The 23,399-nt window shown below is 37.5% G+C and overlaps 1 protein-coding gene across 1 annotated transcript; it reads left to right on the top strand.

Moving 5' to 3' along the window:
• The first annotated feature begins 261 nt into the window (after nucleotides 1-261).
• On the top strand, nucleotides 262-9,213 carry LOC117706781 (large ribosomal subunit protein mL42-like). The gene is made up of 2 exons (XM_076932116.1): nucleotides 262-377; nucleotides 8,964-9,213. The coding sequence occupies exons 1-2, from the start codon at nucleotides 262-264 to the stop codon at nucleotides 9,211-9,213; spliced, it is 366 nt and encodes a 121-aa protein (XP_076788231.1).
• Nucleotides 9,214-23,399: the final 14,186 nt, after the last annotated feature.

The raw sequence follows: 23,399 nt of genomic DNA on the forward strand, positions 1-23,399 counted from the left end.
TACTAAAAAACTCTTATAAAGGTAAACATTTCATTGGGGCTGGCTTACAGTTTCAGAGGTTTAGTCCATTATCATCATGGTTGGAAGAATAAAGGCATACAGGTAGACATGGTGCTGGAAAAGCAGCTAAGAGTTCTATATCTGGATCAGCAAGCATCAGGAAGAGACAGTGAGTCACTGAGCGTGAATTTGAGCTTCTGAGATCTCAAAGCCCACCCCTATAGTGGCACATCCCCCCCTCCAAAACCCATCTACTCCAACATGGCCATGCCTCCTAATAATGCCACTTCCTATGGACTTTTGAGGGCCATTTTTATTCAAACAGTGACAGTAAGGCTCCATCAGTATACCCAGTGTCCATCTATCCCAGATTTTCAGTATGTGTATCTGTCCTATCTTCATTGCTTTGGCACCCCTAGTCATGTTTCCAGGACCTAGATTACATAAGATGTGGCACTGGGTATAGTATAAAATTTTTCCATAGGAATGAAAATGCCAGCAGGTTCATTATCAGTGTAGTAGAGTGGGAGGTGGTGGGACTTTAAAGAGGTAAGACCTCATGGGAAATCTTTAAGTCATTGGGAGCTGCATAGGAATGTTGAGTTCTCATGAGAGAGCCTGAATCTGGATCAATTCTGAAGATACTTGTTGAGATTTCTCTTTGACAGTAAGGATCTTACACAGCCAAGCATATGCCAGTACCATCTTTGTGGCACAGACTTATGATCTGATCACTCTAAATGCTGAGGCAGGATGGCCGTGGAGTATATGACCATGCTTCCAAAATTAAATAAACAGAATGAATCTATGAAATAAATAAATTAAAAAGGAAAACAACCTGTTGGTGCTTGGAACAACAGGAAATTAATACTTCTAGGGCTTCATTTAGTGTGAAGATGGTACCTTGAGGCGGCATCTCTGCTTGCTCATATCCCCCAACTGTTTGAGAAATTCCCTTAGAGTTAACTCACATCCCAACATCATTGGCAATAGGTCTTTGGAAAGAGTTATAGGAATGCAAAACAGAGTTATGGGTTACTGATGATAGAGGATCTGACACATAAGTTCTGTCATCATTGAGATGAAATGGGATTGGCTGAGAGATGAGCCATGGTGCTTCCCAGAGCATGCTACCTTCACCTTGATTATTTTGACAAGAACAGGCACAAAATTTAGTCTTCTCTATTGATAGTTCATAAAATGAACTAGAAACAGTATCTTCTTAGTAGACTCTATAAGTAAATGGATTCTTTCTCTGTTCTTTCTTGCATGTTTCTACAAATGAAATGCAATATTCCAGTCCTCAAAGCCACTCATGAGGCAGTAGATGAATAAAGATTCTATGGGAGGGAAATTCCTTTTAAACAGTATACAAACTGTGTCATTCATACCTTAGATTATTTTACCCCAGAGACATCAATATAACGAACTTCCTCCCCAATTTAATGAAAACTGAATTTACCAAACTTTTCTACTTATATAAATTATGCATCATGCTGATATGGGACTCCTTTACTCATCTCAGAAGTCAGGCCTAGTTATACTTCCGGCCTTAGTGAATATGTTGATGGGGCATCTGAAAACATATTTTTGGCTTGTGACAGAACATAGTAATTACCATTTACGAATCAAACAGGGTAAAAGCCAGTGTTGTCACACAAAACACTGCTACTATTTCCACCATATTCAGTGTAATTTACACATATGTACAATAGATCTATTACAGTAGACATGGAAACAGAGATGTTAAGACATGGCCATGAGTGTTTCAATCTGTGAGTACATGCATCATATCTGTTGGGAGATGGTTTCAAAGTGTTTGGATTTGACTTTCTAGGAAAGGAAACCATTAAAATTGTATCAATAATCCTGTTGTAAACTGACAAAACCCAAGCTCAACATGGTCAAGTTTGACATGCCTGAACTGACATGTCAATCTGCCAGTAATCATATGGTTCTCAGATGGTGACACTCCATAGATGCCAGAAAAATGTGGAGTTTCTGGCTCATTTCCTCTTATTTTTTGGGTGCCATGTTGCCTGTACATAACACACTCACTTACATGTGCTTGCACGTTCACACAGATCTTTGTCATACTGGAAAAGCAATGCATAATCTGCCAGGTCCCAGTAGATCTGTCATATTGGTTTTATCCCTGCCTCCCTAAACATCAGGGTCAACCCATTGCTTAATGAGTAATGGTTAGATTTCTACTCTCAAAATATCAAAATGAATGAGTTCTCCATTTCAAACAAAATTTTGAATAATATTGAAAATATTGAATATTTTCAAACATTTTGAAAATAATGAATATATATATATATATATATATATTCATTCATTTCTGGGTATATCTGAATGTTTAGATTATAGCTAACTTATTTTTTAAGTCATTATAATACATAGCTTACATTTTATGGTGAATGCTAATATTCTGGGTATCAATAAAAATGCAACTCTTCTTTCCAATGTGCAGCCCTCTATTGACATGCTATTGATCTAATTATCATGTGATATTATTGTATAATTTTAATAAACATTTAGTTATTTCAATATTTAAATATTTTATATCTTTTCCTAATCCAGCCATGGGATCAGTGCCTCCAACCATGTCAATGCAAGCATATAGAAAATTTTCCTTATTGCTTTCCAAATGAGCAAAGCTGAGCAAAGAAGTATGAAAAGAAATCACAGCAATGCATTCATTTAGTTGACAATCACAACATACATATGAAGGAAGCACACTACTAGCCAAACCTTATCCTCAAACCCTAGCTTTAAGCACAAGAGATGTGTTTGTTTCCACTCTGTATATCATTTATCCAGACCTTAATGGCACACAAATAATTGTAATTTAGTGCATACAATAATTACAAATATAAATACAATATGGTTACCTTTATCTCTAGACCCTTCTATGGAGTGAGTTCTTCAGACATGCTGTATATAAAATGAATGGCAGATGGCAATTGGATAAAACTAATCTACTGCCTGGCTCACAAATGAAGAAAAGTATCTAATGAGTACTATCTCCCATCCTCTCTGTAAAGATGCTGCTGCTACAGAAGATACAATTTCAATAAATATAATGAATTATTTTCATTATAAACACACCACTGCCAGTTTTTATAGAGTAATGTTTACATACACATTTCCCTAAAATGAAAAGAAATGCAATCGAATTTAAATTGAATTCATTCCGAAGATTATAATCACAATGATCATTTAAAAACTTTGCTTCTATACTCAAATAAATGCTTATCCACAAATTAGATCAAAACAGTTGCATACTGGGTATTTATCCCTTGTAGTCCCTCTGATTATCAGGAGTTCTTTCTCACTAAATCTATTTGGCTAGGCTTTGAAAATAATAGTATTTTTTTTAACTTACAAAGGGAAAGATGTGAATCCTTTTGAACCTTTTGAGTTGGTGAAAATTTTTGATAGAGCACTTAGTAAGCTATATCCACCTCCTGGAAAACATAAACAGCAATAGCAAAACATTATTACACTATTACATTAACATAAAATTTTTATACTTCAGAAAATGTAAATGCATTCTCATTTTCTCATAATTCTTAAAGAACAGCCTGGAGAGTAATGTGGTGTGAATATCCCTAGAATTCATAAATTGGAAATATAATCCCAAGGCTGTGTGTTAAAGTTAACTGGCGATGAGCTCTTCAAGAGTGATTGGATCACACAGCTACACCCTTATAAATGGACTGATACACTTACAGAATGATTTTTTAGCAAGGTGGTGGCTTTCTAACAAGGGGAGCTTGGGCACACTGCCTCAAATGCTGTCCTCACCATGTTGGTGATTGAGTGTGGTTTTCAGGAGATGCCAGGCAGAGGCTGGAAGCATGCTCCTGGACTTGCAGCCTGCAGAAATGTGAACTCAACAAACTTACACTCCTCATAAACTCCCCTGGGTTCAGGTATTTTGTCATATCAACAAAGAATAAATTAAAGCATTTAACTATATCATCTATAGTTAAGGTATTTTCTATATCATCATGCCTAAACTAATATTAAGGTTGTCCTTATCAATAGGAACTTTATGGATAATATTCTTTGAGAAGTATTCTTAGGCTAACCATATAACAGGTATTGTAGAGATAAGGACATTAAAGAAACTGTTTTAAGATGACTTCAATATAACTTAAAAATTTATACTGGGAAAGTATTATATGCCAAGTGGCTATGAGGCACAGAAAGATAAAGATTAATGACTTTTTAAAAATTTCATTTTTAGGGAATGCAAGCACATCTATGCTTTACAGTTCTCCCAATACTAAGGATTGAACACAGGACCTCAGGCATACTAGGCCATCGGTATACCACTCAGCTATAACAATCCCCAACCCCTGCCGCCCCTTTAATTTTTACTTTGAGACAAGGTCTCACTGAGTACTTCAGCAGGACTGGCCTGAGCTTACTTGGTGAGTCAAGAAAGCCTTAAGCTTACAGTGTCCACTCTCTGAAGTAGCTAAAATTACAGACCTGTGCCACATCTACTTCTGAAATGTTGATGAAAAATGTCTGGACAAAGGCGAGCATATGAGAAAGGCGCCATACTATGGAGAACACATGACACTCAGCCAGCTCCACATTTCTAAATAGAAGAATCATTGTGAATACCAGGCATTTAGGACACTCAGAATTCAGTCTTCTTGAACAATGTTTCTATGTTAGTTATATATGTCTTAGGTTAGATTTTACATACCATCCTAAAATCAATCAGACTATATGGAGTTTCACAGAATCTCTACACTGAAATTATTTATCACATCTATTCTTTATTTAATAGTGAATTTCTATAAATGCAATGGTTAGATTAACAAATCCTTAAAATATAAAGTGGTTTTAGGCACATGAGGATCATTTTACAGATGATCCATTAGCAAAAGCCTTCCCAAATACTCTTATTTTTAAAATGTCAATAAAATGCATAAGAAATTATTAATCTAGATCTTAAAATATTCATTTTAAAAATCAACAGTGGTTTTCAGTTGATTTGGAGATTTTTCTTTCTTTCTTCTTCCTTTTGTGTTAGTGTTTGTTTTATCTAAGTGAATAAGGATTTGTTAAATTGATGATTAAGGTCCTCATCTCTTATCCACATTAAAAGGTCTTTCAAAGAGAACAGTTGTAACTATATTTTAATGTATGGGTCATAGTCCTCATTAGAGGTTTAAAATTTTGTTTGGACTATTGGCTGTGCTTTTACCAGCATCACAAATGACTTGATTTGTTCTTTTCAATTTTTCTTTTCATGTCTCGTGTACATATTAAATGCTTTTAACACTGGGGAACTTAGAATACGTTAGTCTGAGATCTATTTCCCTGTGCCTTTCACATTAGCTTTGAATGCATTATATATGAAAAAAAGGTCTATTTTCAATAAAAGGAAAAAAAGAATAAATTCATTGACTCTTGGATGTTTATTTTATATACTGTACTTGATGGCTTCTACATCTTTCCCACAATATCAGTACAACTGGCCTCTGCAAAAAGACTTCAACCATCTTACCTCTGCAGACATCACTTGCCACCAGTAATCTTATGTCTTGTAAATAGAATTTCATTCGGCTCAGCTTTGTTTTGATTGTTCTTAGATGTACTATTTCCTTTTCAATAAGTAAGAAAAGAAGAATAAGTTTTATTAGTATCACACCATTAGTTTAATATGTGAATCCAAACCATCCACCTACAACAGAAACATAGGCTGTTATAACTGCCCTCCACCTCCTCACTCATTGTACTTCCTGATAAATTTGTTGACCAGAAATTTAAGACTCAAAGATCATTGCCAAATTATTCTTTTTTTCATTTTATTGAAAATAGACTTTTTTCATACATAATGCATTCTAGTTATGATTTCCCCTCCCACTACTCCTCTCAGTCCTTCCTTAATTCCTCTCTCATCTGGATCCACTTCCTTTTGATCTCTCATTAGAAAACAAACATACTTGTAAGGGATTTTAATATAATATATATAATATAAAATTGCATATTTAAATTGTATAAAACAAACAGAAGGAAAATAGCCCAAGAAAAGGCACAAGAAACAACTATAGATGCAGAGACCCACCCTACATATTCAGGAATCACATAAAAACACTAAAGTGGTACCCATAATATGTACACAAAGAACTTATAAGGTTAAAAAAAAGAGTATATGAGAATAAAGAGAATATCATAATGTATAAATACAGTAAAATAAAAATGAGATAAGACAGAACATTTTGAGACAAGGAACCTCCAAAGATGCCATTGAGTTTGCTGTTTGCTATAATCCTTTCTCCTCTTCCAAAGACTTTTGGAGGTTCACCCAGTAGTGGTTTTGGATCTATTTCCATCTGAAGCATCTCTGATAACAACTGGTCTAGGCCCTAATCTATAAGTATAGTGGAATATTATGAAGAATCTTTTTTTTCCTTTTTTTTTTTTGGCCAGTCACGTTTGGTTTTGTCCTAGGTCTCTGGGCTACCCAGCCTCTGAGTCCTGGCCCTCAAGGCAGTGTCAGAAGTAAGCTCGCTCTTGGCTGAGGAGACAGCTCAGCTATTAAAGGCTAGGCTCACAATCAAAAATGTAAGATTTCACTTTTGAACTGCTAAGTAATACTCCATTATGTAAATATACCACGTTTTCTTTATCTAGTCTTCTATTGAGGAACATCTAAGTTGTTTCCAATTTCTGGCTATTGATCATCCATGAAGATGGTTGAGCAAGTGCAGGATGAATTGGCCTTTGAGTGCTCAGTGGTACAGCTGTATTTTAGCTAGACTGATTCCCAACTTTCTGAGGAACAGTCATACTGATTTCTGTAGTGGATGTATAAGTTTGTACTCCCACTAACAATGAATGATGATTCCCCTTATTCCACATCCTTGCCAGCATGACCTGTCACTGTTTTATTATCCTTAGCTATTCTTATGTGTGTAAGATGAAATCTCAAAGTAGTTTCGATTTGAAATTCTGTGATGACTAAGGATGGTGATCTTTTCTCTAAGTGTTTCTTAGCCATTTGAGTTTTCTCTTTTGAGACCTGTTTCCTATTTTTAAATTAGGTTATTAGTTTTCTTGATAGCTAGGTTTTTTAGTTTCTTTATATATATATTGAATACTATCAAATGTATAGCTGCTAAAAATCATTTCCATTCAGAAGGCTTCCAATTTATCTGAATGATGGTATCTTTTGCCATACAGAAACTTTTTAGTTGTATAAGGTCCAATTAATTAAATGTTGATCTTAGAGCCTGTGCTAACAGAGTTCTGTTCAGAAAGTTTTCTTTTGTGCTAATTGTTCAAGACTATTCCCCCCACGTTCTTTTTTATTAGGTTCAGTGTATCTTATTTTATATTGAGGCTTTTTATGCATTTGGAGTTAAGCTTGTGCAGGGTGATAAGTATGGATCTATTTGCATTTTTCTACATGTGGACATCCAAGAATCAGTGAAGTCCAAAGCTAATATGAAAGGCACAGGTAAATAGATCTCAGACAAATGCACTGTAAGTTCCCCAGTGTTAAAACCATTTAATATGTACACAAGACATGAAAGGAAACATAATCTCCTACAAAACCAAAATTTCAATCACAATAGATGAAGAATCATTACATAAGGTGCTAGAAAAAAAAAAAAAACTCCCGAATAAAGTGATTAACACCAAAGAAAACACAAGAAAGAAAGAATCCCAGATCAGCAAATTGACAAAGGGAAACATACACAGACACATAGCTATCCAGACATATAGACACACATACACACATACACACACACACACACCACCACCACCACACAGACACAACACACATAACACACACACACACACATACCACCACCACCACCATCAATAACATCAACAAAATAACAGCAATCAATAAAGATTGTTCCTTTATATTTCAGTGTAAAAGAATGGAAAAATATATTGCATGTAAAAGGACCTAAGAAGCAAGCTGGTATAGTCATTTTAATATCTTACAAAATAGACTTCAAACCAAAACTAATTAGAAGACACAGGGAAAGACTTAAAAGCAAAGTCCACAATGAAGACTTTGCTATTCTCAAAATCTATGCAGCACCAATGTCTATAAAACAACTACTATGCCTGCTAATATCACATATTGTCTCTCACAAACTGATAGTGATATTCTTTATCGTCCTAGCTTTACTGATAGACGGGTCATCCATACAAAAATAAACAGAAAAATACTGAAACCAAGTTACTCTTTACAGTATATGTTTTCTTTCCTCAATATCTTCTTATGGGTCGTGATCTCATAGATATATTGTATTTCCAAACCCTATTTATGACACTTTGGCCTAATTAATGTTTAAGTGTTTCAGTGTGATCAATCATGTTTATCTCATCATTGAATTTCCCAAATGTAATTCTTGTACTGGTTGCCTGAGTATATCCTAGAATAATATTGGTACTGTATTTCCTGAGCTTTTGAATATTGACATATGTCCACAACAGTCACAATGCATAAGTATAATGTTAACAATGTCCTTCTGTGCCATTTTTCTTTCTCTAGAGATTGCAAATTTATGTATATATGTGTCTTTCTTTATTACAAATCTATGTAGAAATATTGCTCACCAGGACCCAGACTGAAGCAAGATGGTGGGTGCATGGGCAAGGCTGCTGGTATCCCCAGGCTCGATTTAGCAGAAGGGTGTTTGGCTGCAGCACGTTGACCTTGCAACTCCTGAGACTCCTCCTGATTTGAGTCTTTAAACTGGCTCATGGGTGGTAGTTCCTGTGTTCTTGTTCCTCAAACTTCGGCTCCATCAGGATGTTTGATTTGAAACTGAATTCCGTGCCAAGGGGCTCATCCTGGAAAGTAGCAATAGTTTGACCCACCCCTGGCAGGAACGAAAATCTGTATACCTAGCAACAGGTTTTAGAGTCAGTTTCTCCTCACAATATCATTGTTCAAATCACTGGCTAAGGATCATCACGATGGCAGTAAAATGGGCAATATCAAACAGAACTATCTGGAAGCATTTATTACCAATCCATAATGAAGCATTACTTATTGCTTGTCACAAATCTACATATTCTTCCCTTTCAGATGACTACAATTGCAAAGTAGACCTCACTTTGTCATCTGAGGGCAGGACAATAGTGTGCTACCACCTTTCTGTGGACATCCCCTATGAACACAGCAAACCTATCCTCTCAAACATATCTTCTGCATAATAATGAAGAAATACAGGAGCAGGTGTTGAAAACCAAGTTAGAAAGAAAACACAAGCAGCTCGAACAAAAGCCTATGATAGAACAACTAAACAAGGTGTTCTTTACCACAAAGCACTGCTGGTACCCACAGGAACAGTATCACAGACATTAATCGTAAGAAACTGAATCCTCCTATAGACAGGTGACTACTCTTGATTCTCTGAGGATCAAGGAAATTTTATTTTGTGTCTTATTTGCCAATAATGTACATGATGTGTTCATTGAGGTGGTATATAAGAAAATAAAAGAAATTCTTTTTCATGAAAAGAAAAGAAATATAGAAATGGTGGTCATGTGTATGTACTGGAAATTTGCTTAGTAGCAGTCAGCCCTGAAGGCTTATAGGACTATGGATGCTTTTCACTTCAGAGGTTTGTTCTCATTATAAATGGTTCAAAGTTGTATTTTTTATTTGTTTTCAACACTGAACACTGTTTGTCTTTATTTTTCTCTACCTAGAACCCATTGGCTGCATTTCATCACTGATGGTCTATTAGATAGCATCAATGTAGTCCCTCAGGACTTCACCTGGGTGTTTTACTTCTGCTTTTTTCATCAGCTGAACCAGCAGAGCATCCTATGAGATGTTCTTCTGTTCCTAAGTGTTGTGTTTTCTTCTTCCCATGCTGCCAAATCTTGTAAATACCCCGTTTCTGAATAATCATGTGTGCTTATGTGTGTATATGGGGGAGGGGGGGTCCATGAACATAATAGGCTGTTTTCAAATGATGATTACTAAGCACTTTTGGCTAATCATGACTTCTGAAGAGAGTAGGTGAATTTTCTTGACTATTTGAATACAGTTGAAATACTCTCAAGTATCCAGGTTGGAAATTCAATTTGAAGTAAATTAGCACCATCATTCTGGTGACCTAACAATTCACTAAGAGGTAAGGAGTCATGGGCATGAACCTTGAAGGGAACATTACTTCTTGCCTGTTACAGGTTTAGTTTAGCAGCAGCACCGGTGGGTCATTTTTTCCACATCTGAGATGTGTCCCTAATAGGAAGTAAAAGGCCTTTTAGACCGTACATATTGACCATTTCCTCCCTTTACCAAGTATCCTAACTGAGTCCCAAGAGAAACCTCCCTGGTATGGCTCTGTATACTTTAGTTCAATATTCCCTTACTTAACTGCACCTTGTGCTTTAGATGGATTGCTGATTTCTTGTGGTAAATTGCAACAAGCTCTTGAAATGTTAGAAGAATGATGTGGTTTCTTACATAGATTCCTGCTAGAAATACCATGTTTATTCAAATGAGAATTACACCAGTGAGTACCTAGACTTACATTCCTGGCAACTAAGAAGCACCCAGACATTCTTACATGTATGACTCCCCACCAGAATTGTCAACCCCATGATCTAGCAGCACAGCAATGCCATTGGTAACTAGTGGAAAGCCTGGATCTTGCTCCCAGCCAGCAATATATAATGTTTTCCCCCATCAACACAGTTTCTGGGGGAAAATGTGAAGGCACTCCAACTCTACCTCCCAGGAAGGTATCAGAGTGTACCTGCTGTGGGTCAGTATATACATCTCTAACTGACAACAAGAAGAGTCATCAAGCAGAAGTGTACAACATGTATTTGTAGCCAGGTATAGAAATCATGTAACAATCATAAGACAAAGCTGAACCCACCCTACCATGATCATAGTATGTACAGAAAAATAATAAGAAGTAGGAGATTGAAGTCATAGCCAGAACATCGGACATAAACTCAAATGCTCACAATTTGGTTTGAAATCACTAAAAAGCAGAACTCAAACTCATTTTTAAAATAATCAACAAGATAATAGATGTGATATATTTGAAAATGATCATGATAGATATTTCATTGAGAAATTAAAATGTTTTTAAAACATGCTACAAAATATAATAAAAAATACCAGAAAAGAGCTAGTCTCAGCAAAGAAATTACATAAAATAAATAACATTCAAATTTCTGAACCTACAACAGTATATTTACTACCTTTCCATTGTTATAATAAAACACTATAACTAAAAGCAAATTATACAAGTTTGTTCTGACTTGTAGTTTCAAAGGGGGAGTCTACAACGGCAGAATCATGGCCACAGCTGGCACTCGTGGCAGCCATAGCAAGAAGTTGAGTCCTCACATCTCAACCACATAGACACAGAGCAGAGAACAAACTGGAAATAGGGAGAGACTTTTAATCACTAAACTCCCTCAGCAACACTTCCTCCTGCAAGGTTGTATCATCTAAAACCCCTCAAACAGCATCATCAACAGGGCACCAAGTATTCAAAGCCCAGGACTACTAGCAACATTTCTCTTCCAGACCACCATAGACAGAGCGTGGGAAACAACAAAAACAAATCCACCACTAACAACAACAAAACCACCACCAACAACAACAACAAAACCTCAGCAGTTAGACACAACAACAGAATAGAGGGATTAAAAATGGGAGGAAAACCAAAAATTACTGAATTCACAACATAAAAAAATGGAGAAATTTCTCAATTTGAGTAGAACGAAATATTAATAAGTGAGAGGAGGAGCACAGAAACTATTCAGACTGTACCAAAGTTGTACCATTATGTTCTGAAAGTCCTAAGAAGAGAGATCGTGAGGACAAAAACTAACTGAAGGAATCTTCTCTCAAGATTCTTGATTTTAGTATGTTCAAGAGTACTCGAAAGCCCCAAACACAATAAACCAAGAAACCCATACTAACATGCCAGAGCAAACATCTAAGACTAAGAAACAATCCTGAAAGCAGACACATAAAATCATACCAACTTACAATCCAAAGCAATTCAAATGAAAGAAAATTCTCCCAGAGTCCAACATGACCAAAAGAAATGGCACAGCCACCCTGGGAGAAAAGGATCATCACCCTCAGTTTTACACACAGGTAAAAAGGCCTGTGGGAATTTCCCCCCCACACACACACACACACACACTCATTGTTCAGCCTTCATAGGACCAAGGATCTCCTCTCCCACATATGCTTGACACGGCCATCCTCCCTTACATATACATCTAGAGCCATGGGTCCCTCCCTATGTGCTCCCAGGCTGGTGGTTTAGACTCTGGGGAGCTCTGGTTGGTTGGTATTGTTGCTCTCCTCATGGGACCACAAACCCTTTCAGCTCCTTCAGTCTTCTCTCTAACTCCTCCATTGGGAACCCCTTGATCACATCAATGGTTAGCTGTGAGCATCTGCCTCTGAATATGTCAGACTCTGGCAGACCTCTAAGGAGATACCTGTATTAGGTTCCTGCCAGCATGCACTTCCTGACATCCACATCAGCGTCTACCTTTGGTGACTGCACATGGGATGGATACCCAGGTGGAATGGTCTCCAGACGGCCCCTCCTTCAGTTTCTGTCCTACACTTTGTCTCCATTTTTGCTCCCTTGAGTATTTTGTTACTCCTTCTAAGTAGGACTGAGACACCCACACTTGGTCTTCCTTCTTCATGGGCTTCTTGTGGTCTGTGAGTTGAATCTTGGCTATTTCAAGCTTTTGGGCTAATATCCACTTATCAGTGAATAAATACCATGTATAATCTTTTGAGTGAGTGGGTTACCTCACTCAGGATGATATTTTCTAGTTTCATCCATTTGTCTAAGAATTTCATGAATTCATTGTTTATAATATCTGAGTAATACTCCATTGTGTAAATGTACCACATTCTTATCCCCTTGTACAAAGCTCAAGTCCAAGTGGATAAAGAACCTTCACATAAAATCAGATACACTGAAACTAATAGATAGTTTGTGATTTCACATTCTGCTTCTTCCCTCGGGTGTCCAGGAACCACTACTCACCTGGTGGTGGCAGTGAGTAACAGATGGAGAAAAGTCTTCTTTGATGATTTCAGTGTTACAGGTCTTTTATTTGGGATTCAGTAACAGGACTCTCTTAGATGATATTTGGTGAAACAGCTTGAATACCTTATTTAGGATGAAAGGGAGTTATATAAACTTTGGAGACTGAGAAGAGTCTCTTCTTAAGGTAAAAGTTCATTGGCTCAGACTTGAGATACTAGTCTTCATATGCACTGAGAGGCATTCCAGGTACTTGCCAGATAGGAAAGGAAGCTGAGCTTGTAATTTTGCCAAGGACTATGTGACATTCCTCAGGTGTAATATGTATGGTTGAACTCCCCAGACAAGGTCAGGCAGAGAAGAGGAAGTCCCGCTGGGAAAGGGAGTCCTCCATTTTGTGCCTACCTCAAGGGACCTGTCCAGACATGGTAGAATATGACCTTAATAGCAGGACCTTTCAATATCAGTTAATGATGTTAATGATATACAAGAAGTCTTGGAACATGGTTGGGAAACATATGTAGGAAGAGACAAAAATGTATTAATTTATTGTTGCCTGCCACTACACCAAATGTCCCAACATTTGAAAAAAAAAAAAACAGAAAGAAAGTGTGATCAATAACCAAAAAGTGCCAATAGATTATAAGAAAAAGAGAAGGCAAATATAAGAGATAAGACAAACATCTAAGAACAACATCCCACACAAACTTAAATACAAACATTAGAAAAAATATCAACATAATTTAGAAATATCTCCAAAGATTCATATGCCATTACAAAATTGGAAGAATTCCTATTTTTCCAAACTATTTGAATATTTGAAAAATAATCAATGTAATCTATTATTTTAAAAGGGCAAAAATTAAGCTATCAGATGCATAAAACTGATTTGACAGACTCAAAACATTGATTCCAAAAACTCAAAAATAGAAATAAAACACCTTTCTCAAGAGTCTCTACAGGATGCACACAATAACCATTAGATGTAACAGTAGAAGGCTGAATGCTTCCTTAAGATCAAAAGCCAAGGATTTATTCTTACCTGTTTTCTTTCTCCCTTCCTTCCTTTCTTTCTTTCTTTCTTTCTTCCTTCCTTCCTTCCTTCCTTTCTTTCTTTCTTTCTTTCTTTCTTTCTTTCTTTCTTTCTTCATTCCTTCCTTCCTTCCTTCCTTTCTTTCTTTCTTTCTTTTCAATATCACACTGGGAATTTTCAAAATCACACAAGGAATTCTAAATAGTACATTAACAACAACAAAAAAAAACTGAGAAAAGCAATCCATAAACGTATACTTATTTGCAAGTAACATAATTCCAAGAGGTCCACAAAGAACTAGAATAAGTGAATTCAAGTGGTTGTTTTTAAACTATAAACATTTAAAAAAGGTATTTCTATGAACTGGTGAAGAACATGCAGATTCTAAGGTTAAATTATGCCATCTTAATGCTTATAAAGATGAATATTCTGGTACAAAGCTAACATTTCTAGAACCTTAATGTTAAAAGCTACAATAATAAAACTAACTTATGAGAGAAAAGTTTCCAAATAAAACATGAATAACGAAGCATCAGACATGCTCAGCAAGTATAGGGCTGAAGATAATAAAGATGTCAGTTCTCCTCAAATATCTGTACCTGATGTGGGTGACTGTCTAAACTGGACTCCCAAGACTTGGCTCCTTAAACACTAGAAACCAAAGCCAAGAATGGAGAGTTGCTATTTGGGCTTAGGGACTACATTGCATCTAGGCATTGTAGGTGATACACACTAATAGTTCCAAGATTATTATATGGGGGAAAGCTAGGTTGCTTTGCTTTCTTTTTTCTCTGAGATCACTGTATACCTAAAAACACTGCCTATATACCTATATACAAACTGTCATAGGAGTGTCTGCTATCAGCAATGCCAAGAGTATCCATCCTGCTAACTTTCCTATGACCAGGAAAGTCAATTTGGCTTTGAAATAGCAATAAATTCTAGAGATGGATTGTATCTTTCTATAGTTTAGCTGGATGCTTTGTAGGCCATTCCACTGAGTCTGATGTTTGCAATATTGTTGGGTTATTCAACACCTGAACCTTGGTGTGAGATTAGAGGAAAATAATACATGTATCTATAAAGCTTTTGGTATAACATATGCTTACATTGCCAAGGTTTTATTATCTGTCTATTCAACTACCTAATTGTTTTAAAATATGTGTTCACTGGAAAACAAATAATACCTGAAGAAACTCCCTTCACAGTAATTGTAATTACTCCTTGCTCATTACAGGAGTCCCTGACACATTGAAAACTCCCCAGCTATTGGTGTCTACACCATACTTGCCTGAACTGCTTACAGAGTGAGTATACCTGACTCCAAAACTGTATATACTACACCCAAGTTCATGAATTATAGCAAAGGTAGCTACAAAGCTATCAGCTCACACTGACCTCCCAGAACCAAAACCAACATTACATATAAAACTGATACTAATCAAATCAAATCTAGGTAGCACATCACAGGAGAAAGAAGACAGAAAGAGACCTGTGGACAGCCATACCACACACAGACCTGCCCTCAAGCACATGGCACAGTTAGGCCATAGACCCCCATTTACCACTATGCCTTACAGCATAGATGGAGGATGTTGCCCAGGGACCCACCTACCATGAGGCCAGCATGCAGCAGGACCAACCACAATGTGCAACTATATGGTGGTCAGATGGGAGAGAGAGAGAAGTGGAGTAGCTTGAAAATTATGAAAAAAAAAAAAGATGGAAATAAAACTTGAGGGTAGAGAGGAGTAGCTTGTTATGAGTGGCCAGGCTCACCATCTGGGGCCAAGATAAAGTCACAGCCTGTGTTGGCACTGGGGGCCATGTCTGAGTCCATGGCTATGTAGCAGGGGTCATTGTCAGTGTTTATGGCCCACATTACCATTAGAAAATATAGGGATGCCCATGCTTGGGGAAGTCACCAGAGATCATGGGATGTCCAGGGGCTGTGCATAACTGGCCCTGCCCCTTACTGAATGCTACAGCTTTGAGGAGCGTGCGCTTTGCACCTTACGTGAACAATATAGTAGAGCCAGCCCTGATGGTGAAAGCCAGACCTGAGTGTATGACATGGGGAAGTCTGGCCCAGCCCCTCACAAGCTGTGGCACTAGAGAGAGTAGGCCCCAAACTTTGACACAGTAGGCCCCAAACTTTTGACACAGTGGGCAGCACAGGGAAGATGGCTCTGGAGGCTTGAGGGCAGGTGAGCCAGCTCTGAGGGCATGAGAGCAGGAGAGCTGACCCTATCTTCTGCCAATGGCAGCATTGAGTGGCCTAGCTGGAGCAGTACTGGAGAGCTTACCCTGGTAGTGCAGATAATAGAAAGACAGCAGGCTGACTACAAAGGTCAGTTACCACCCAGTCCCATACTCAGGGCTCTGAATTATCCCACCCTAAAGTCTATATCACCTGCTCAGGAATGGTTGGGACATGTGAATGGGCAATTCTTGCTGTTTTAAAGGTATAAGATCCCCATCACACAGGGCAAAAACTGCATAAACAGGAGTCCCAGTAAGGATTCAATACTGATGATATCACAGAAACCATAGATCTTGAACCATACCAGTGACTCATTGCAGTGGATATTTGCAAATGAAGATGTTTGGACAGAGAGATATACTATGGGACACACTGTGACATATTACGGCTTCCATGATGAGATTTTTCTTTTTTTATGTAATTTTTTCATATTTTCCTTTTATTAAAAATAGATTATTTTCTCGTACAATATCTCTTGATTATAGTTTCCCCTCCCTCTACTCCCCCCGGTTCCTCTTCACCCATTTTCCTCTGCAGAGATTTCACTCCTCTTCTCTTCCTGATTAGAAAAGAACAGGCTTCTAAGAAACAAAATAAAGTATAAGATGAAGCAAAAACTATCATATTAAAGTTAGACATGGCAACCCAGGAAGGCAACAGGAAGAAAAGAGTCTGAAGAGAAGACTCAAGAGTCAGTGACCCACTTGATCTCACAGTCAGGGGTCCTGTACAAATACTAAGAAAACAGCTATAATATATTCAGACCCATGTAAGCCCTGCATTTGCTGCTTCAGTCTCTGTGAGTTCATCAGCCTTGCTCAATTATGTCAGAGGGCCTTGTTCTCCTGGTGTCCTACATGCTCCCTGGCTCTTACAATTTCTATAGGATTCCCTGTGCTCTGAGGGGAGGGATTTGCTAGAGGCCTCCCATTTAGACTCTCTTTCCCTGTAATGATATATTCTCATCTGCTGCCAGAGGAAGCCTCTCTAATGATCACTGTATAAGGCAGCGATCTATGAGTGTATCAGAATATCAATGGACATCATTTTATTGATAATTCCTTTAAAAAACAGTAGCATTTTGTTTTATCTTAGGTCTCTGGGCTAGCCAGTCTCTGGTTCTTGGTTGGATATGGGTTCCTTCTCAAAAAGTCAGTCTTGAATCAAATCAGACATTGGTTGGCCACTCCCACAAGTTCTTTGCCACCACTGCCCTAGCATAGTTGCCCACAGGACAGATTTTTGGTCAAAGGTTTTGTGGCTGAGTTTGTATTCACATTTCTTTTTTTTTTTTTTTTTTTACTTTTATTTAATATTTTATTTACATTTAAGATGCCATTCCCTTTCCCCATTTCCCCTCCCTAGAACACCCCTGTCCCATACACCCCCTTTCCTTTTTGCTTTTATACAATTTTCTTTAAATGTTAATCAAGGATTTATAAGTTTGGTAATGCTCAATCAGAAGCGTAACCCAATACCCAACCTAGATATAAAAACCATCTTTGACTGGTGGAGACCAGTGAACATCTGCCTCCATGCCCCCTCTCTCTTTCTCTCTCTCATCACCTAGCTTCTCCTCTCCTTCATCTTGTCTCCTTACTCCATCTCTTCCTCTCAATACTCCTTCCCACTTAGCTCCTCCTACATATCACTCTTCCTGTTAAAGTAAAACTTTTCTCTCAAAATACAATTAGAGCATACTTATTCCTAATTGTACCAGTGAGGTACAAGATAGTCCTAATACCCAGTCCAACATTTTGTTGACTAACCAGAGCCTCTGTCATCTCTTCTAACTAAAACACTTACTTTTGATCCTGGCTTTTTTTTTTTTTTTTTTTTTTTTTTTTTTTTTGGCTTTAGAATGAATTACAGCTTCCATGATGAGATTTTTCTATGCTTTCTTTTTAACTGCTTGCTTGCGTGTGTGTGTTTTATCTTGCAGGGAAGGTTGGAAGGGTGAAGGGTGGATATGAGGGGATGGGAGATAAGTGGAAATGGAATGCATGATGTGAAACTCACTACCCCAGACCCCTGAGATCTCACACACACTGAGCCACCAACCAGGGAGCATACACTACCTGCTCCAAGCAGAAGACTGTCTGGTCTGGCCTCAATGAGAGAAGACACACCTAACCATTGAGAGACTTGAGGCTCCAGGGAATAGGGAGGTCTGGTGGGATATCAGGGGATGAGGGCATCCTCTTGGAGACAGGTCAGGAAAAATGGGATGAGGAACTGTCAGAGGGCAGGATTGGAGGTAGATAATGACTAGACTGTAAAAACAAAAGGTTAAAGACAATAAAAACTAAAATAAAAAAATTTTAAAAAGAAATAAAAGAAAGCAACCTAGGCATGGTGGCATATATCTATAATCCCAGTACTGGGGAAGCAGAGGCAGGTGAATCTTAAACTTCAGGTGAGCCTAGATAAAAAACACATTACACAAAACTAGAGAAAAGAAAGGAGAGAAAGGATAAAGAAGAGGAAAATGTGGTGGTTTGTATATGTCTGGCCCAGGGAGTAGCACTATTTGGAGGTGTGGCCTTGTTGGAGTAGATGTGGCCTTGCTGAAGAAAGTTTATCATTGTAGCTGTGGTCTTTAAGACCATGTCCTAGCAGCCTGGAAGTCAGTTTTTCTCTGAGCACCCTTCAGATGAAGATGTAGAACTATCAGGTCCTCTTGCACCATGTCTTCCTGGAAGCTGCCATGCTCCCACGTTGATGGAAATGGACTGAACCTCTGAGCCAGTAAGCCAGCCTCAGTTAAATATTGTTCTTATAAGAGTTGTCTTGGCTATGATGTCTGTTCACAGCAGTAAAACCATAAGATAGAAGGCCAGAAGGAGTGAGAAAGAGAAGAAACCACTTGAAACCTTTAAAACAGCATTACAAATCTGCTAATTTGGAATGCCAGAAGTTAAGAAGGAAGAAGTTTAAAGTTTAAAGTTTAAGGAAAGATTTTGGCCACTGAAGTGGGAATTTGTTGTTTCATTGGAGTCTCGGTTGTGTCATATAATGTTTTTCTGAAAGCTGTCTTATGAGGGTGTTGTTTTGCGGAAGCAGACATGTGAGAGGATGTTTTGCTGAGAACAGGCATGTTGGGTTTTACTGGAAGGTTTCTGGTAAAGGGCATGTAATGTTTCTCTAGAACAGACATTTGAGAGGACACACGATGTTTGAAAAGAGTATAAGTATAGCCCAACAAACAGTGGACTATACTGGTGAATGAGTGCCTTTCTGATCTTTGCTGATGAATGTCTGGCATTGGTTCACCTTGCTTTCTTCACTGATCTTCTCTTGTTGTGACTTCATAGAAACAAATGCACCAAAGAAATTCTGGTGATATTCTGGCTGCTTCTTGCCATTTCAGTGGACTCCTGCCAATTGGTGGAGTCCTATGCTTTCTTCTGGATTAAGCAGCTGCTGCTGATTCATGCTTGGTGCTTTACAGTAGACTGGACTGATGACCACAATGATTAGGATCACCCCAAAGAAATACTTCTAAAAAGGTCCACATTCCCCTTGTCCTACTAGCCATCTTCCTCCATTACCTCTGGTGGGTAGTAGGCTAGAAGGGAGGTTGAAGTGTTAAGAACCCTTATTAAAGTAGGTTTTGAAAAAACTAAGCCTATGGACCACACATTAAAAGAAAACCAAAAGGCTTATAAAATCCAATGTAACCATGACCAGATAAAATCTCTACAGTGTCAAATGGAAAAATACAAAGAAAAATTTTAAGTATCTAAGGTAAATATACCAACTCCATAAAAATGATAGTTATAAGACTAATAACAGATTTCTCTGCAACATATACTAAACAAAGAGGAAATATAAAATATATTCCAAATTCTGAAATACAATAAGCACCAATAAAGATTACTATAACTACCAAGGGTATACTTTAAAAACAAACAAACATACAAAAAAGATGTTCTATATTAAGTAAAGATTGAAAAATTCATAACTACCAAATTAGTCATTCAAAACATGATTAAAGTGAGTGTGGATGAGCCCATGAGGGCTCAGTCTTTTAGAAAGAACACCAAGCAGCTAAGGGTGTTTAGAAATTGTTGGGAAAAGGTCTTTGAGGAATATCATACCAATTGATTTTCCAATACCAAATCATTAGCTCTGAAAACATACATAAAAGTAACATTGCACAGACTAAACAAGTTACAGTCAGGAATATACTTGCATACAATAACAATGAAAAAAGAGATCATGAATTTAAAAGAATGGGAAAGTTTGGGGGGGAGAAAAAGGAAAGGAAGATGTTATAATTATATTAATCTAAGAAAATAGTAAAAAGAAATAAAAAAGAAGGTATCACCACAAAAAAGATAAACCCAATTAAATGAACAAGTACACAAAAGAAGAAAGAAGTATTATAATTGTAACAAACCATCAAACCATAAACTTGAAAACTTGAGCAACTGTGAAAATAAATACTTAGAGAAACTAGAAGAAAAAAATGTATAGATGTCAATAATATCAATAATATCCTTGACTGTAAACAGGGTAACTTCTGTAATTAAAGATAAAGATCAGCTTTCCCTTCCAGTCTGCACCTGTACTGGGACAGATCAACATGTCTGACACTCTATCTCAACACTGCACAGTCTGCAGGTCTCCTAGAATGTCTGCTACAGCCAGGACAACAGGTAAAACACCTGCCCAAATAAACACAGCAGCTGAAATTCCCAAGATGCTCAGCAGACACAGGACCCCTCCACTTCATGCAAATGCCATCTCCCTTCCAGTGTGGTCTGCACTTGAACAGATCAGCATATCTGTTACTCTCTCTTAACACTATACAATATGCAGATCTGCTGCAGCCAGGGCTGCAGATCTTCCAGGAGATCTGCTGCAACTCAGGAACACAGAAGGCAGCCTTCAAACAGAGACACCAGACCAGCTAACACCAGAGATAACCAGATGGCAAGAGCCAAGCACAAGATCATAAGCAAAACCCAGCTCCCTTAGCAAGCCCTGGATATCGCGACACACCTGAAAAGCATGATGCTGACCTAAAATCCCATATATCATGAAGATAATAGAGACCTTCAAGGAAGTAAATAAATAAATAAATAAATAAATAAATAAATAACAAAAATAAATACAGGAAAACACAGTTAAGCAGGTTGAAGCCCTTAAAAAGCAAACAAGCTGCTATGAACATAGTGGAACATGTGTCCTTGTTATATGTTGGAGCATCCTTTGGGTATATGCCTAGGAGTGATATAGCTGGGTCCTCAGGTAATACTATGTCCAATTTTCTGAGGAACCACCAGACTGCTTTTCAGAGTGTTTGTACAAGATTAAAATTCCACCAGCAAGGAGAAGTGTTCCTCTTTCTCCACATCCTCTCCAGCATCCTCTCCTGTGTTTTTTATCTTAGCCACTCTGATTGGTGTGAGGTGAAATCTAAGGGTTGCTTTGATTTGCAGTTTCCTGATGACTAAGGATGTTGACCGTTTCTTTAGGTGCTTTTTGACCATTTGAGATTCCTCAGTTGAGAATTCTTTGTTTAGCTTTGTAGCCCATTTTTTAGTAGGGTTACTTGATTGTCTGGAGTCTAACTTCTTGAGTTCTTTGTATAGATTGGATATTAGCCCTCTATTGGATGGATGTAGGATTGGTAAAAATCTTTTCCCAATGTCTTGGTTGCTATTTTGTCCTATTGACAGTGTCTTTTGCCTTACAGGAGCTTTACAATTTTATGCGGTCCCATTTGTTAATTCCTGATCTTAGAGCATAAGCCATTGGTGTTCTGTTCCAGTATTTTTTCCACTGGATGGTTTTAGCTCCTTGATCAAAGATCAAGTGACCATAGCTATATGGATTCATTTCTGTGTTTCAATTCTATTCCATTGATCTTCTTGCCTACCTCTGTACTAATATGCAGTTTTTATCACTATTGCTCTGTAGTACAGCTTGAGGTCACAGATGGTGATTTCTCCCAGAAGTTCTTTTATTGTTAAAAATAGTTTTCGATATATTGTTTGTTTGTTTTTTAATTTCAAATGAAGTTAAGAATTACTCTTTTGAACTCTGTGAAAAATTGAGTTGGAATTTTTATGGGGATTGAATTGAATCTGTAGGTTGATTTTTGGCAAAATTGCAAGTATTCTATATTAATTTTGCCAAACCATGAGCATCGGAAATCTTTTCATCTTCTAAGATCTTCTTAAGTTTCTTTCTTCAGAGACTTGAAGTTCTTGTCAAACAGATCTTCCACATGCTTGTTTAGATTCACACCAAGGTATTTTATCTTATTTGTGACTATTGTAAAGGGTGTCATTTCCCTAATTTCTTTCTCAGCCTGTTTTCCTTTGAGTAGAGGAAAGCTACTGATTTGTTTGAGTTAATTTTATATCCAGCTACTTTGCTAAAGTTCTTTATCATGGTGGAAGTTTTGAGGTCACTTAAGTACACTAACATATCATCTGCAAATAGTGATATGTTGAATTCTTCCTTTCCTATTTGTTTCCCTTTGATATTTTGTTTTCTAATTGCTCTGGCTAAGACTTCAACTACTATATTGAATGGGAAGGGACAGGTGGTACTGGATTGTACAGAGTAGCTAGACAAGCAAGCGATAGAAAGCAAGTGCTTTTACATGTTCTCTGCTTCAGTTCTTGCCTCAGCTTCCATTAAGGATGAACAACAACCTATAACAAAAATAAGTCCTTTCCTGTGTAAGTTGATTCTGCTTCTAATTTTATCCCAGCAACAAAAACCTAACCGGGCATCCACCCAATATTCATGCATTGTTTTTATGTCTATACTTCCAAAAGTGATCTACAGATTCAGTGCACACCCCTTCCAAAATACCAACCAATGACATTCTTCACAGAACTAGAAAAACAATCTTAAGATTTCTGAGACAGCACAAAAGTCCCTGACTATCCAAAGCAATCTTAATCAAAAATAACATTGTACCACAACTCCTGATTTCAAAACATGATGCACAGCTGGATGTGGTGGCTTGTTTCTGCAATACCAACACTTGAGAGGAGTAGCAGAAGTATTGCAGTAACTTCTAGGT

This window comes from Arvicanthis niloticus, chromosome 4, assembly GCF_011762505.2.
Source record: "Arvicanthis niloticus isolate mArvNil1 chromosome 4, mArvNil1.pat.X, whole genome shotgun sequence".
NCBI classification, from domain to species: Eukaryota; Metazoa; Chordata; class Mammalia; order Rodentia; family Muridae; genus Arvicanthis; species Arvicanthis niloticus.